Below are 17,466 nucleotides of genomic sequence, written 5' to 3' on the forward strand. Positions count from 1 at the left end.
CAGTCAAACAAATAAAACAACGAACTAAGGATAAAACCAACAACAGGAGTGAATCTCAAAGTTATCAAGAGACACAAAGGAATTCTATGTCATAACATAATTTTTACAAAATTCTAAAAATGATAACTATCGTGATTAAAAAATAAAACGGGACCAGGTGGCAGCTCATCTGGTAGAGTGCATCTTTCAAGGTGAGGGGTGGGCAGGTCTGGCTTTTCCTGAGGCCTCCGCGGGGTTTGTGTCAACTGGTCATGTCTTCTGGCTCCTGGCTGGGTCTAGTCTGTGTGAGCATCCCTGCCTGCTCTCTCTCTTCCTGTAAGGACACATGATCTGGGAGTTGGGCGGTAGCACAGCAGGCTAAGCGCACGTGGCGCAAAGCACAAGCCTGGCACAAGCATCCCCCCGGTTCGAGCCCCTGGCTCCCCACCTGCAGGGGAGTCACTTCACAGGTGGTGAAGCAGGTCTGCAGGTGTCTGTCTTTCTCTCCCCCTCTGTCTTCCTCTCCTCTCTCATTTCTCTTTGTCCTAATCCAACAATGATGACATCAATAACAACAATAACTACAAACAACAAAAAACAATAAGGGCAACAAAAGAGAAAATAAATAATAATTTTTAAAAAATTCAAAAAATCACACATGCACAAAGAATCACATTTTTATTGAGTTCCTACTAAGTGTGGGCATCTTCGTGCACATGACTGCACGTGGTCATTTTTCACGCCTCTGCTTAGTCTGCTTTCTTTGGTATTGCTCTAGTTCAGCTCTGCTGCTTTGCCGGGCTTGTGTGGTGGGAGAAAGACCAGGAACTCGTGGCAGTGTGCTAATACAATTCTTTAGTCAGCGGGAGCCCCAGAGTCGGGTGTGAGCACAGCAGATTAGGCCACGTGGAGCCAAACACTGCAATAGCTGGCATCCACCTCCCCCTGCATGCCTGCCCTCCTCTGCCCTCCTCTAGATCGGGATGAAGAGAAGAAAAAGAAAGAAACCAGAAACAGAAGTGGCTTTAGAGGATAAAACCGGAAGTGGCAAGTCGGAAACAGAAAAGGCTAGATAGAGGGGGTGGATAAAGGAAAAAGGCACACTGGGAACTTCCTTAGCAACTGCTGTGATGGTTTTAACTAGTGGGATTAATGTTACCCTGCAGGCAGGGCGGGTCTCAAGGTAGAAAGAAGATAGATCATTGGGATGGGTGGGGATCTTTCAGGCAAAACAATGATTATGTAGATAGGCCATAGTATCAGCAATGGAGCAGGCGGGGCTGGCTTAATGCCCAACATTTCCCCCTTTCTTTTTATCTAGTGGCCACAGAATGCGGGGTGCTTTGTGAGGCAGGGAGTCTGATAGGACGAGGCACGCCTTTGGGGTTACTCCTGTCCCTCCTTGCTCATCCTCTCGGTAGAGAGAGAGAGACTAACAGGATGGACACACCCTCAGGTTCAAGCCCTGCCAAGCTCAACCACATCCTCAAAATTTCCCGACATCTCCCTCTTTCTTAATAGCCATATATACCGACATCTCCCTCTTTCTTAATAGCCATATATAAATGCGTCAACGTCTGTAAAAGACTCCATTTCTGTCAGGGGAATAGCAGTGTAGGGGTAAACAGAAACCTGTTGGATAGAAACCTGAATGATATCATGCAGGCGTTTTTAAAGAACTGGTATAAGACAGGCAGCAATAAGTAAGAGTAGCAAGGGACAGCGTGAGACTGAAGAGAGGCCTGATAGGCGGAGAGGGGCTGCCTGATGGGCAGAGAAGGTGGGGCCTAATGGTGAAGGGGACATTTCCTACCTCTGAGGGCAGGGCCTGCAGGCGAGGGGACGTTTGGCCTGCCAGGCGAAGGGGCTTGTGGCCTCCAGGTGAAGGGGCTATTCAGCACTGTAGAGTCCCAAGACAGCTGGCTGCAAAGTCCATGGGCTGCAGTCCTCGAGAAGTCCAGCAGTGTAAAGGGAGTATCCAAGAGGTGTACCAGCAAGTCCGACAGAAGCGTCAGGCCAATGCCAACGACCATGGGAAGAAATGCTGCACGTCTATCTCGATGGGGGAGGACAGCCACTGGAATTTTGCTTTTCTGTAGAGAGAGAGCTGAAACTGCCAAAAGGTGACAGGTGAAAGCAAAGCAGGAAGGGCAGACAGTGATGGGTGAGAGAAAGGCAGTAAGAAAGTTCTGTCCTTGGAGTCTGCGAATCAAGTTCTCCAGATCATGTCAGGTCACATCATGGGTTTCAGGGGGTACGCTGTAGTCTCAGTATATTTATTTATTTATTTATTTATTTATTTATTCCCTATTGTTGCCCTTGTTGTTTTATTGTTGTAGTTATTATAGTTGTCATTGTTAGATAGGACAGCGAGAAATGGAGAGAGAAGGGGAAGACAGAGATGGGGAGAGAAAGACACCTGCAGACCTGCTTCACTGCCTGTGAAGCAACTCCCTTGCAGGTGGGGAGCCGGGGGCTCAAACTGGGATCCTAACTGGTCCTTGTGCTTTGCGCCACCTGCGCTTAACTCACTGTGCTACCGTCCGACTCCCACACAGTGTATTTAAAAGACCAAGTGGGGTTTATCCCAGGGATGCAAAGTTGGTTTAATATACATAAATCAGGGAGTTAGGCGGTAGCACAGCAGGTTAATCACAGGTGGTACAAAGCTCAAGGACTGGCGTAAGGATACTGGTTTGAGCCCCTGGCTCCCCACCTCCAGGGGAGTCACTTCACAAGCAGTGAAGCAGGTCTGCAGGTGTCTGTCTTTCTCTCCCTCTCTCCATCTTCCCCTTCTCTCTCCATTTCTCTCTTCCTAACAACAACAACATCAATAACAACAACAATAACTACAGCAACAATAAAAAGCAAGGGAAATAAATTATATATATATATACACAAAAATCAATCAACATGATCCACCACATCAAAAAATGCAAGACCAAAAACCACATGGTCATATCAATAGATGCAGAGAAAGCCTTTGACAAAAATCCAGCATCCCCTTATGATCAAAACGCTACAAAAAATGGGAATAAATGGAAAATTCCTCAAGATAGTGGAGTCTATATATAGCAAACCTACAGCCAACATCATACTCAATGGTGAAAAACTGGAAGCATTTTCCCCTCAAATGAGGTACTAGACAGGGCTGCCCACTATCACTATTACTATTCAACATAGTGTTGGAAGTTCTTGCCATAGCAATCAGGCAGGAGCAAGGAATTAAAGGGATACAGATGGGAAGAGAAGAAGTCAAACTCTCCCTATTTGCAGATGACATGATAATATACATGGAAAATCCTAAAGAGTCCAGTAGGAAGCTTTTGGAAATTATCAGGCAATACAGTAATGTGTCAGGCTACAAAATTAACATTCAAAAGTCAGTGGCATTCCTCTATGCAAACACTAAGTTGGAAGAAGAAATCCAAAAATCAATTCCTTTTACTATAGCAACAAAAACAATAAAATATCTAGGAATAAACCTAACAAAAGAGATATACAAATAAAGACAGCAATGAGATACCACTTCACTCCTGTGAGAATGTCACACATACAGCATTTTGGTCCTTTTCCAGCAATGACATCATCTCCCCAGACAATAACTTGGATCCACCTACATATCAGATTTCAGGCTCCAGGGGAAAAAAAATAGTATAACCACAGGCCCTTTGGAATATAACTAAAATATGCCTACTAGCTATCTACAAAATGGAGGACCCCCCCAACTCTTCATCTGCACTATTCCAGCCTTTAGGTTCATTATTAATCAACAATTTGTTTGGCTTTGTATGTTTTTGTTTTTTTTGTTTTTTTAATTTTTTATTTATAAAAAGGAAACATTGACTAAACCATAGGATAAGAGGGGCACAACTCCACACAATTCCCACTACCAGAACGCCATATCCCATCCCCTCCCCTGATAGCTTTCTTACTCTTTATCCCTCTGGGAGTATGGACCCAGGGTCATTGTGGGTTGCAGAAGGTGGAAGGTCTGGCTTCTGTAATTGCTTCCCCGCTGAACATGGGCGTTAATAGGTTGATCCATACTCCCAGTCTGCCTCTCTCTTTCCCTAGTAGGGCAGGGCTCTGGGGAAGCAGAGCTCCAGGACACATTGGTATGGTTGTCTGTCCAGGGAAGTTTGGTCGGCATCATGCTGGCATCTGGAACCTGGTGGTTGACAAGAGAGTTAACATACAAAGCCAAACAAGTTATTGACCAATCATGGACCTAAGGGCTGGAATAGTGCAGATGAAGAGTTGGGGGGAATCCTCCATTTTGTAGATAGCTAGTAGCATATTTTAGTTATATTCCAAAGGGCCTGTGGCTATAATAGTTTTTTTTAATATTTATTTATTTATTCCTTTTTGTTGCCCTTGTTGTAGTTGTTGTTGTTGGATAGGACAGAGAGAAATGGAGAGAGGAGGGGAAGACAGACGGGGGAGAGAAAGACACCGCAGACCTGCTTCACCACTTGTGAAGTGACTCCCCTGCAGGTGAGGAGCCAGGGGCTTGAACAGGGATCCTGACACTTGCACCACCTGCACTTAACCCTCTGCGCTACCACCCGACTCCCTACTAGGTTTTTTTCTGTTTTCTTTTCCCCCAAGCCTGAAATCTGATATGCAGGTGGATCCAAGTTATTGTGTGGAGAGATGATGTCATGGCTGAAAAAAGGACCAGAAAGCTGGATCAGGGAAGAGAGTAGCTCCCTAATATGGGAAAGGGGTACAAATATTGTTGACTGTAAACCCCATCGATTTGTGTTTTTGTTTTTTTTTTTGCCAGAGCACTGTTCAGCTCTGGCTTATGGTGGTGCGGGGGATTGAACCTGGGACATGAAGGAGCCTCAGGCATGAAAGTCTGTTTGCATAGCCATTATGCTACCTACCTACCCCACACCCCCACCCTATTCAGCCCATCTTGGATGGAGCTTGAAGAAATCACGTTAAGTGAAATAAGTCATAAACAGAAGGATGAAGATGGGATGATCTCACTCTCAGGCAGAAGTTGAAAAACGAGATCAGGATACACCAAGCAGAACTTGGACTGGTGTTGGTGTATTGCACCAAAGTATGACTCTGGGGTGGGGGTGGGGGGTTCGGGTCCTGGAGCCAGATGGCGGAGGACCCAGTGGAGGCTGTATTGTTATGTGGAAACCTGGGAAATGTTATGCATGTACATACTATTGTATTTACTGTTCAGTGTAAAACATTAATCCCCCAATAAAAATATTTTAAATGAAAGTTATGGAGTATATATTCCACGGAATACTACTCAGCAATCAAAAAAGATGATTATGTGTCCTTTGGGACAAAATGGAAAGATCTGGAGGTGATTATGCTTAAAGAGATGAAAGACAACTACTGGATGGATTTATTCTTATGTGGAATATAAAGAACTGATACACACGAACTTGCAAAAAATAAACTATTTCTAAGACTTGTAAGAACTATGGTGGGAGGGAGTCGGGTGGTAGCTCAGTGGGTTAAGCGCACGTGGCGCAAAGCGCAAGGACCAGCATAAGGATCCCGGTTCAAGCCCCTGGCTCCCCACCTGCGGGGGAGTCGCTTCAAAGGCGGTGAAGCAGGTCTGCAGGTGTCTGTCTTTCTCTCCCCCTCTCTGTCTTCCCCTCCTCTCTCCATTTCTCTCTATCCTATCTAACAACAACCACATCGATAACAACAACCACATCGATAACAACAACAATAATAACTACAACAATAAAACAAGGGCAACAAAAGGGAATAAGTAAATAAATAATTTTTAAAAAAGATCTATGGTGGGAAAGAAAAAAGATCACTGCTAGAAACACCCTCGACACAGCACAGCAGGTGAGCACTGAGCCCTGACATGAGGGCCTGCGTCTGACCCCCAGCATTACAGGTGCCAGAGCATCACAGGTGCCAGAGCAATGTTTTTCTGGTCTCTCTTTCCTCCTTCACTGACAAATCTCTAAAAAATCAAGATCTCCCATGCTAAGGTGTTGGTGTGGGTGCCCGGCAGGCAGCCAGTTGTCAGGGAACATTCCTCCCACACGTGAGGCTCTATCCTCAGCACCTGTGGGACCGGCCTGGACAAAACCAAGACACTTCTGTGGATGGTGGCACAGTATTTTGTCTCTCCTTCCATCCTTCTCTCAAAATAAAATCAGGAACTGGGCCAGCGAGGCGGCCCCCAGCATCGCACCACATGAGGCCGTGTGTAGCTCACTCCCACAACGCCAGACACTGATCATGCTTTGTTTCTGACATAGGCCATATTGAGGAAGTCACAGTAACTGCAAGTATCCTGCTGGTTCTGCGAGGGGAGCACAAGCTCAGCACAATGTGCTTAAGGCGGGTTCAGACTGCAGTCTCAGCACAGGAGCAGAAAAGGGACCTGCTAGTTTGGTCTCTTCCTTTCCTGTGTGTGGAGCCAGCGGTCACTTGGAGACATCCATGCACTTCCTTTCATAAATTAATCAACAAATGCAGCTGGTAATTTGTCAGGCTTGAGTAAAGAGGTCAAGTAAAAATACGTTTTCAGATCCAACTCCCCACAGTCCTTTACTCTCAAGGAGACCAAAATAGAGATCCTTCTTCCCTAAGCCCAACCACAGAGAATTTGGGAGCTACAAGCACATAACAAACTGTCAGGGTCTCTGAATAAAGAAAATCAAATCTCTGTCAGCAGCCATGGGAGGACTCAAGAAACTCTGTACCGAGGCCACCCGCCAGCCCCTCTGCACTGGACTCTGGCATGAAGTCAACGGAGAAAACCAGGTGCTTGACTTCAGCCCATTTCCCCTTCATCAGGTCTACAGCAAGGTGAGAAGGGGATCTTGCATCTGCTTGCTAAGAAGTGTTACGCCCAGAGTCCCGACCTCACGCAGAGAAGACCAGAGTCACATGCAATATCAAGAGCCTTTATTAGCAAGCTTGAGCTTGGGCCGCCGACACCCCTCCACGCAAGGGGAGAGTCTGCGACCCCGATCACTGCTCGTCCCACCTTTTTATAGTCATCACACGGTGGGCACAGGTGGAAATGTTTACTCAGAACAAGGAACAGTTGGTTTTGGGTTAATGGCTGTTCTGAATATTCGGGGCTTTTCTCTAACCTCCACAGGAAGCAACACCAGGCAGTTCTCAGGGAATGTTCTGGCAATTAGTTCTGCAAGTAAAGGGCATGTAATCCGGACTTGTGTTTACGTTTGACACTGAAGTGGGTTAATGTGGATATACCCTCAAGTTTAGAAGAAGAGACAGTGGTCCAGGAGACGGCACGGAGACTAGAGCAGAGAATTTGAGAGATGAGGTGGGGAGTTCTATTCCTGGCAACGCATATGCTAGAATAGTGCTCTGGTTCTTTCTTTCTCCTAGCATGAATGCATGAATGAATGGATGAATGAATGGATGAATGGATGAATGAATGGATGAATGGATGAATGAATGAATGGATGGATGAATGGATGGATGAATGGATGAATGAATGGATGAATGAATGGATGAATGAGTGGATGAATGGATGAATGAATGGATGAATGAATGAATGGATGGATGAATGGATGAATGAATGGAAGAATGAATGGATGAATGAATGGATGGATGAATGAATGGATGAATGCATGAATGAATGAATGCATGAATGAATGGGTGGATGAATGCATGAATGAATGGATGGATGAATGCATGAATGAATGAATGCATGAATGGATGGATGAATGCATGAATGAATGGATGAATGCATGAATGAATGCATGAATGAATGGATGAATGAATGAATGGATGGATGAATGCATGAATGAATGGATGAATGGATGGATGAATGAATGGATGGATGAATGAATGGATGAATGGATGGATGAATGGATGAATGAATGCATGAATGAATGGATGGATGAATACATGAATGAATGGATGGACGATGAATGGATGAATGAATGGATGGATGAATGAATGCATGAATGAATGGATGAATGAATGAATGGATGAACGGATGAATTAATTAATTAATGGATGGATGAGTGAATGAATGAATGGATGGGTATTTTTAAATTGAGGGAGCAGGGGGATTCTGGCCTACAGAATGTGAGGAACCAAACCTGGGACTTTACACCTGAGAGACCAATGCTTCATGCACTGCACCACCTCCTGGGTCACAGTAAAAATACTGGATTTTTAGCTCAGAGGTGGTGCAGTGACTAAAGCATTTGGCTCTCAGTCATGAAGTCTGGAGTTTGAGCCCTAGCAGGTGCCAGGCCAGATCTGACCACCCCTCTGATTATATATATATTTGTCATTACTGGGGCTCATTCATTGCTCCAGGATGATTTTTTTAGATACAGAGATAGAAACAGAAAGACACCACAGCCCAGAAGCTCCCTTCAGAATAGTGGGGGCTGGACTTGAAGCTGGTTCAAGCGGCATGTGGCCATGAAGGCACACTATGCAAGTGAGAAATGAATCTTTTGTAAAAGGAGGGTGGGGCTAGGTAGCATAATGGTTATGCAAAGAGACTGATGCCTGAGGCTCCAAAGTCCCAGGTTTAATTCCTGGCTCTGGTAAAAAAAAAAAAAATAGAAATAACAGTTTTTTTAAAACTTTAAAAATATATTTATTCCCTTTTGTTGCCCTTGATTTTTAATTTTCCCTTATGTTGCCCTTTTTTGATTTTTTATTGTTGTAATTATTATTGTTGTTATTGATGTCGTTTTTGGGATAGGACAGAGAGAAATGGAGAGAGGAGAGGACAGAGAGGGGGAGAGAAAGACAGACACCTGCAGACCTGCTTCATTGCCTGTGAAATGACTCCCCTGCAGGTGGGGAGCCGAGGGGCTTTGAACTGGGATCCTTCCGCTGGTATTTGGGATTCGCGCCACCTGTGCTTAACCCGTTGTGCTACCACCTGATTCCCTGTTTCATATATATTTTTTTAGAAAGATAGGAGGAGAGAGAGAAAGAACCAGACATCACTCTGGTACATGTGCTGCCGGGTATTGAACTCAGGACTTCATGCTTGAGAATCCAGTGCTTTATCCACTGTGCCACCTCCTGGACCACTGCTTTATATCTTAATGCTTTTCAGCCACCAAGCTGCAGATGCTACCATGACGCCATCCTGACTCCCCTGGGCAGACGGCCTCACCCATGTGTCCTGGAGCCTCCCCTCCCCAGAGCCCTGCCCCACTAGGGACAGACAGACACAGGCTGGGGGTGTGGGTCCACCTGCCAACACCCATGTTCAGCAGAGAAGCAATGATAGAAGACAGAACTCCCACCTTCTGCTCCCCATAAAGATGCTGGGTCCATGCTCCCAGAGGGATAAAGAAACTCCCATTGGAGGGGAGGGGATATGGAATTGTGGTGGTGGGAATTGCACCCCCCTTATACCATAATCTTGTCAGTCATTATTGAACCACTAATAAAATGCGCCCGGTGAGACAGCTGAACTGCTGTTGTACACACCTGTCTGTGTGAGGTGCTGGGTTTGAGCCCAGACTAAGAGCACCATGGGAAGACCAGAGAGAGCTCCATGAATGGTGGGGCTGTACTTGAGTGTCTTCTGCCTTTTTCTCTGTCCTCTTGAAGAAATAACAAATAGGAAATTGAATAGTATTGCACATGCACGAGACTCTGGAATCATTCCCTGTGCTGTGTGAGGTGGGCTTCTTTCTGTATGGGGACCACCCCATTGACCTTTATTATCTAGGAACCCTCTAGATAATAATCTGGCTTAGCTAACAGTTCATAATTCATGTCATGTCAATTGAGTGCCACCAAACCAGCAGATCCCTTCTCTGTCACCGGCTTCCACCTCCCCAGCCACTATGGGGTCCCGAGCGTTGTGGGGCGGGGCCATGGAAGTGGCCTGGACTCCACGGTGCACCACCACGTTCTGTATGGCAGTAGGAATCCATTTACTTTAATCCTATCTCCCTTAGGCCCCAGCACCACAAACCCTGGTGTCCTCAGATGCCCACAGGTGCTACAGCAGCCTCCGCCCAGGCCTGCAGTGTCCACCTCTGCTCCTGCCCTGCTCCCAGTCCATGAAACGCCTTCTGAAGCCAGGGGCCCTGTAGTCTCACCTACAGTCTGCGTCTGGAACTCTCTCCCTGACTTCAGGAAACCAAACATCTGTCCTTTCTGTCACCTCTGCTTGGAGCTGAGTCTGGGGAATGCTTGCACATCAGTTGTGTGAAACACTCCATCTACCCACCCACCCACCCACACGTGATGAGCCTCTGCCATGAGCGGAGGCCTCCATCTCATGGAGGTTACATTTTATTATTACTATTGTTTTTTGGCTTCCAGGGTTATTGTTGGTTATTACCTGCACCACGAATCCACTGTTCCTGGAGGCCGTTTTTTTCCTTTCTGTTGCCCTTGTTTTATTATTGTTGGTTATTATTGTTGATGTTGGATAGGACAGAGAGAAATGGAGAGAGGAGGGGAAGACAGAGAGGGGGAGAGAAAGATAGACACCTGCAGACCTGCTTCACCGCCTGTGAAGCGACTCCCCTGCAGGTGGGGAGCCAGGGGCTCGAACCGGGATCCTTACGCTGGTCCTTGCACTTCACACCACATGCACTTAACCTGCTGCACTACCGCCTGAGCCCTGGAGGTTACATTTTAAAGGGGGTGGGCAGCAGTTGAGCAAGTAATCACGGGGCAGCCACCACCTGTCTCTAGTCAGAATCACAGAATATGGAGAGAACAGGGAAGCCATCAGAGCAGGCCTTTCAGGTGGTGGCCCCAGGACTGGGGCTGTGCACCTGGGCCAGGCAAGCTGCTGGGGCACATGGGCCAAGGCAGGTGCCACAGCTGACCCCAAAGCCTCCAGGGCAAAGACTCAACACCGAGTCTGAAAACCCGGGCTCTGGGCCAGCAGAGCAGCTCACTTGGCAGAGCAGCTCCCTTGGCCGGCGTGCTGCTTGCCATGTGTGGCCAGAATGACTGCCTCCATCTTGAAGGAAGCTTTGGTGAGGGCTCCTATTTTATCACTGCTTCTCTGCTTGGTTCTATCTGGAGAGAGAGCGAGAGGGAGAGAGAGAGGGAGAGAGAGAGGGAGAGAGAGAGGGAGAGAGAGAGGGAGAGAGGGAGGGAGAGGAAGAGAGACAGGGAGGGAGAGGGAGAGAGAGACAGGGAGAGGGAGAGAGGGAAAGAGAGGAAGAGGGAGAGAGACAGGGAGAGGAAGCGAGAGAGGGAAAGAGAGGAAAAGAGAGGGAGGTGGGGGGAGGGAGGTAGAGGGGGAGAGAAGGAGGGAGACAGACAGGGAGAGGGAGAGAGAGGGAGAGAGAGGAGGAGGAGAGGGAGAGAGAGGGAGGGTGGGAGAAGGGGAGAGGGAAAGGGAGAGAGGGGAAGGCAGAGGAAGGGAGAGGTGGGGGGGGAGAAAAACTATAAAACAAAAGGTGATAGTGCAATGGGTTAAGCGCACATGGCACAAAGCACAAGGACCAGCATAAGGATCCTGGTTCGAGCCCCAGACTCCCCAACTGCAGGGGAGTTGCTTCATAGGCAATGAAGCAGGTCAGCAGGTGTCTGTCTTTCTCTCCCCGTCTTCCCCTCCTCCATTTCTCTCTGTCCTACCCAACAACAACGACATCAATAACAACAATAATAATTACAAGGGCAACAAAAGGGGAAAAATTCTTAAAAGAAAAAAAAAACAAAAAACAGGGAGGGCCATTCAGGGTGTCTGGAAAAGAAAAACAAAGCCACCTCCGACTAGCTGATGTGCATTTCTCTAGAATGCCAGTAGGCTGCATACTCATCAGACTTAAGAGTGAGCAGTGCCACTCAGTGGTGGGGTACATGACGCATGAAGACCCGGGTCTGGTCCCTGACACCAGCAGAACAGAACACACAGAACTTTAGACACGAGCTGATCCAGCTCTCAGGAGCTACGAGAAAGGCGAGGTGCCCACGCAGGCTTCCACAGTCCAGCTACAGTCGGGTGAAGGGGCCGCTCACGCCCCGGAGGAGTAGTGAGGAGGCTCACTGAAGGCACGGGAACAGGTGAGGAGGCTCACTATGGGAACAGGTGGGGAGGCTCACTATGGGAACAGGTGGGGAGGCTCACTATGGGAACAGGTGGGGAGGCTCACTACGAGAACAGGTGAGGAGGCTCACTATGGGAACAGGTGGGGAGGCTCACTATGGGAACAGGTGGGAAGGCTCACTATGGGAACAGGTGAGGAGGCTCACTATGGGAACAGGTGGGGAGGCTCATTATGGGAACAGGTGGGGAGGCTCACTATGGGAACAGGTGAGGAGGCTCACCACGGGAACAGGTGAGGAGGCTCACTACGGGAACAGGTGAGGAGGCTCACTACGGGAACAGGTGAGGAGGCTCACTACGGGAACAGGTGGGGAGGCTCACTATGGGAACAGGTGGGGAGGCTCACTATGGGAACAGGTGAGGAGGCTCACTACGGGAACAGGTGAGGAGGCTCACTACGGGAACAGGTGAGGAGGCACACTATGGGAACAGGTGGGGAGGCTCACTACGGGAACAGGTGGGGAGGCTCAGTATGGGAACAGGTGAGGAGGCTCACTGAAGGCATGGGAACAGGTGAGGAGGCTCACTGAAGGCATGGGAACAGGTGAGGAGGCTCACTGAAGGCATGGGAACAGGTGAGGAGGCTCACTGAAGGCATGGGAACAGGTGAGGAGGCTCACTGAAGGCATGGGAACAGGTGAGGAGTTCACTACAGGAACAGGTGAGGAGGCTCACTACGGGAACAGGTGAGGAGGCTCACTATGGGAACAGGTGAGGAGGCTCACTATGGGAACAGGTGAGGAGGCTCATTATGGGAACAGGTGAAGAGGCTCACTATGGGAACAGGTGAGGAGGCTCACTATGGGAACAGGTGAGGAGGCTCACTGAAGGCATGGGAACAGGTAAGGAGGCTCACTACGGGAATAGGTGAAGAGGCTCAGTATGGGAACAGGTGAGGAGGCTCACTATGGGAACAGGTGAAGAGGCTCAGTATGGGAACAGGTGAGGAGGCTCACTACGGGAACAGGCCGAGTGGGGCCTCCTGAGAAAGTCAACTAGTTAAAGGGGGGGGGGGGGCTGGCTGGCAGTGGCACACCTGGTTGAGTGCACACACTACAGTGCGCAAGGACCCAGGTTCAAGCCCCAGGTCCCCACCTGCAGGGGGAAAGCTTTGTTAGTGGTGAGGCAGGGCAGCTGGTGTCTCTCCATCTCCCTCTCAATTTCTGTCTCTATCCAGTGAATACAAAAATAAACAAAAAATTTTTTTTAAGTGTGGGGCCATGCAGTGGTGCACCTGGTTAAGTGCACAAATTATAATGTGCAAGGACATGGGTTCAAGTCCCTGGCTCCCACCTGCAGGAGGGAAGCTTCACAAGTGGTGAAGCAGGGCTACAGGTTTCTCTCCCTGTTCCTTCTCAGTTTCTTTCTTTCTTTCTTTTTTTAAGAATTAATGAGAAAGATGGGAGAAAGAAACAGACTGGTATCTACTGTCTTTCTTTTTTACTTTTATTTTTAGTTTATTTTTTATTATTGAGAAAGGAGAGAAGGAACCAGACATCACTGTGGTCCATGTGCTGCCGGGAATCAATCTCGGGACCTCATGCTTGAGAGTCCAATGCTTTAGCCACTGCGCCACCTTCCAGACTACTCAATTTCTATCTCCATCCAGAAATAAACATATTTATAAAATGGAAATATTGACAAGACCATAAAAAAAATTTAAAACGTATGAAGACACATGCACAGATAAAGACAGTGGAGTGGTCCTGGAGGTGGCGCAGTGGATAAGGCATTGGATTCCCAAACATGAGGTCCTAAGTTCAGTCCCCAGCAGCACACATACCAGAGTGATGTCTGCTTCTTTCTCTCCTTTCTTATTAATAAAAAATAAACTGAATAGTAAAAAAGAAAGACAGTAGATAGCAGTCTTTATATTGTAGAGTGACAGGGCACTTTTGTTTCCGCTCACTGGTATTTCTAGATTTTCTACAATAAATGTATTTCCCTTCTATAAGAAAAAAACGAGGTGACATGAGCAAGATGTCTATACCCAAGGCAGGAAGAAAAAAAATCCCTCACAGAAGCAGTGCGGCTGGGACACCCTCAGAGGGTCGGTGTAGGTCTCCCAGGGACTTGGCTTCCAGGATGGGATGAGTATGCTTGGTGCCTATGTCTGACCAGGTCCACAGAAAGGGCTCTGGCTTCGGGGGGACATGGTCCGTGGGTCCCCAAGACCTGCAGCCCTGGAGGCCAGCTTCTGGCTGAGTCAGAGCCGCTCACCTTGTTGGATAGCTTCTGCGGCTCCCCCCAGCAGCTCTAGATGGTGGCCTTGTCACTCCAGTTAAAGTGACTCGGTCAGTGAAGAAGAAATGTAGACCCTTCACAGTGTGTCCTCTATGCAGCGACTCACAACGCTCCACGGAGCCAGGCCTCCTCACCCAGGCAGCTGAGAAAACAGGGTCTGTTGCAAGCCGCCCTCACCTCTGGGACCAGGCTGGAGACACCGGCCGGGAAAAGGCTTTTTTCAAGACGCAGCTGAATGAGCTCTTTCAGCCTGAGCGTCTCCTGGGAATCCCCCCCTTTCTCTGCTCAGCAAACTGCTGCCCACCTCCCCTCCCAGCTGGTCTGCTTTCAAGATGCCATACTGTCCAGGTGCCCAGGCCTGTATGGAGACATGAGTGGGGGCACTCCTCACGGCCAGGGACCCATCGTGTCGGCCTCAGCTGCTCCCCCCAAAAGGTCCCCAGCAAGTGGAAATAAAGACCAAACACTGAGCTATAGTTCAAAGGTGAGTCATCTTTTTTGGTTTCCTTTTTTGCTTTTGTAAAGAAAAATAAGGTTGTGTTTTCTGTCTGAGAGAAATGAGTAAACTGTCCTGGGCCTGGGTGGGGAAAGGGGAGGGGAGGGAGGGAGACTCTGAGGGTGATTCTTCGGAGCAGAGAGGACAAGCATCTAGGAATGGAGTCTGGCTTTCACCACACAGGCGAAAAACAAAATACAAAAAACCTGGCATGAGTGCTTACTGTACAAAAATGTGTGTGTGGGGGACACACTACCTCCCAGCTAGAACCATCTCTGCTGGCTGGACTTGAGGCCCACCCTGCCCCAAGCCCCGCAAGTACTGGGGAGCAGGGCAGGGAATAGTAGCTCTTAGGACAGAAGTGGGGGAGTGGAGGTGGGAGGAGGCACAGCCACCCCTTCCCCACATGGTTAAAAAAAAAGTACTAAAAAAAAACAAACCTCCCTGGCAGGGAGAATTAGCGGCACCCCGCCTCTTGGCAGAATGCCTTACCTGGCAAAAATGTGTAGAAAAATAAAATTAAATTTTGTCCCTGAATGACAGTGAAGACCCTCCCCCCAGCCTCAGAATTCGGAGGCAGCCAATCCCTCCCCACGTGACACAGACATGAGCCGTGACACACACGCGCACACGCAGGACCTCAGCCCCTGGACCTGCATGCAGGGTGGAGGGCAGTGGGCACCAGCGTGGACATCCAGGCCCACACAGCCTCATCCCTCACTCACAGCACGGGAGGTTCCCCAAAGACTGAGGCCCGACTTCAGGCAAGGTCAGGACAGTGGCAGAGCAGGGCTGGAGGTGGGGTGGGGCACAGTCAGGAGTCAGCCCTGCAGAGTCCACCTGACAGGAGAAGGCGGGGGTGGGGGCGGGGGTGGGGGTGGGGTGGGTCCTCAGCGGCTGTAGGGAGCAGGTGGGATGGGAGGGGGGCGGGCCGGTCTGAGCCCCGCAGCTGTGCAGCTGAGGTCAGCTTGGCCTGAGGGCAGTGTGTGAGCAGGGCCCGGCGCAGGCCTGAGTGAGGGGTGGGCCCCGATGCCAGCTCTTGGTGGTGGGCGCTGGCAGAAAGGCCCCAGAGGTCCTGAGAGGAGTGCACACAGGCGTGAGGGGAGCTGCTCAGACAGCCCTGGAGGCCCAGTCGGGCTGCTGGAGCAGAGCCGGAGAGCCCGAGCCGAGAGCAGAGGACACCGACCTCAAGGGAAGTCCCACGGGCGCAGGGCCCCTCCTTCCCGGGCAGCCTCCAGCTCGCAGACCGTGGGCAGTGCCGCATGAAGACACGATCACAGTCCACGGCCGTGGGGACAGAGCCGCCCACTCTGAGAAGCTGAAGTAGTGCTGGCGTCCTGCCACGCAGGGCTGAAGTCTGGGGAGGGACCCGGGACTCGGAACCAGGGTGTCAGCACCAAAAGAAACACGTGCCGGCGGCTGGAGTCTGTCTGGGGCGGGGAGACGCGTCCTGAGGACAGTCTGGGCCTCCGGGTCGGGCTGAAGGCGGCAGTGGTGACGGCTCCCGGGGTGCCAAGGCTGCGGGCGCCTCAGCGCAGGCTCTGGTACAGGTAGGCTGAGGTGAAGAGGGCGTTGGCAGCCAGGCTCCCGGCCAGGAGGCCCCGGACCAGGGACGGGCGGAGACGACCTGTGGGGAGAGCGGGGGCTGAGGCAGAGGCCTCGAGGTCAGAGCAGCTGTGAAGGGGAGGCGGCCGCCACCCAGAGGACACTGCGGTGGGCCAACAGTACTCCGGCCTCCCCGCCAGCCTGGCCCCGACTCCCCGAAGGCACAGAGCGTCCTGAGCCCAACCCCCGGGCAGGGCTGACAGACAACCTCGTGGTGAGAGGCCCAGTACGTGTGGGAGGAACACAGCTGACTTACAGACCGAAAGCAAGGGCTGAGGGTGGCAGCGCCTGCTCAGTCGCCAGGGCAGCAGCCGCCTGTCCCGTTTGCAGCTGCCAGGCCACACCTCAGACCCAACACCTGAGGGGTGGGGGCCGCGCCCTTTCCGGGAGACCCTCTGTGGGCTGGTCCATCCCTCCTGGCCAGCGAAGATGGCCCCCACAACCCCTAAGGAGAAAAATGAGGCCGACCCCCCCCCTGCACCCCTCAGAGCACTAACCCTGCACAAAGAACCAAGGCGGAGAGGCGGGAATTGAGCTGGTGCCACAGTCCCTGCCGGCGCAGCCTGGAGGCCTGGGTGTGAGGGCCGTGCTCTGCACCCTGCCTCACGGCAGCCCAGGCCGCTGCGCATGGGGCACTCGACATACAGCTGGCCCAGCTGGGGAGCGAGACCGGCACGTTTACCTGTCGTGTTCAAACAGCTGCTATGGTCAGAAGCTACAGCGCGGACTCAGACCACTGCCGGTGAGCCCCGAGCCGCTGGCTGGCTGAGCTGCTATCAGGCGCGGTCACGCCCCTGAGGGTGGTTCTTAAAGTCCCACTTCATTTCATTGTTATTTGATAGGACAGAGAGAAAATGAGAAGGAAAGCGGGGAGAGAGAGACCTGCAGCCCTCCACCATGTGCGGAGCTCCCCCTGCAGGTGGGGACTGGGGGCTTGAACCTCGGTCCTCGCGCACTGAACCGCATGTGCTGAAGCTGAAGCTGGTGTGCCACCACAGGCCCCTGTCGTCGCTGTCTGTTGGCAGATCTGGAGCCCGGATACACTAGACAGTGCCTCCCGTGTGGTGCCGGGCCCTGGACCTGGGTCGTGTGCACGGTTAAG

At 50.4% G+C, this 17,466-nt stretch overlaps 1 protein-coding gene across 1 annotated transcript in view; it reads right to left on the reverse strand.

The window, feature by feature from the left end:
* Positions 1–14,735: 14,735 nt before the first annotated feature.
* TMEM201 (transmembrane protein 201) overlaps positions 14,736–17,466 on the reverse strand; it is a 29,517-nt gene continuing 26,786 nt past the window's right edge. The window contains exon 11 of the mRNA XM_060170941.1: positions 14,736–16,386. Within this exon, the coding sequence (XP_060026924.1) occupies positions 16,289–16,386 (98 nt within the window). The 3' untranslated portion in view covers positions 14,736–16,288. The remainder of the gene's footprint in view (positions 16,387–17,466) is intronic.

This window comes from Erinaceus europaeus, chromosome 13 (genome assembly GCF_950295315.1).
Source record: "Erinaceus europaeus chromosome 13, mEriEur2.1, whole genome shotgun sequence".
NCBI lineage: Eukaryota > Metazoa > Chordata > Mammalia > Eulipotyphla > Erinaceidae > Erinaceus > Erinaceus europaeus.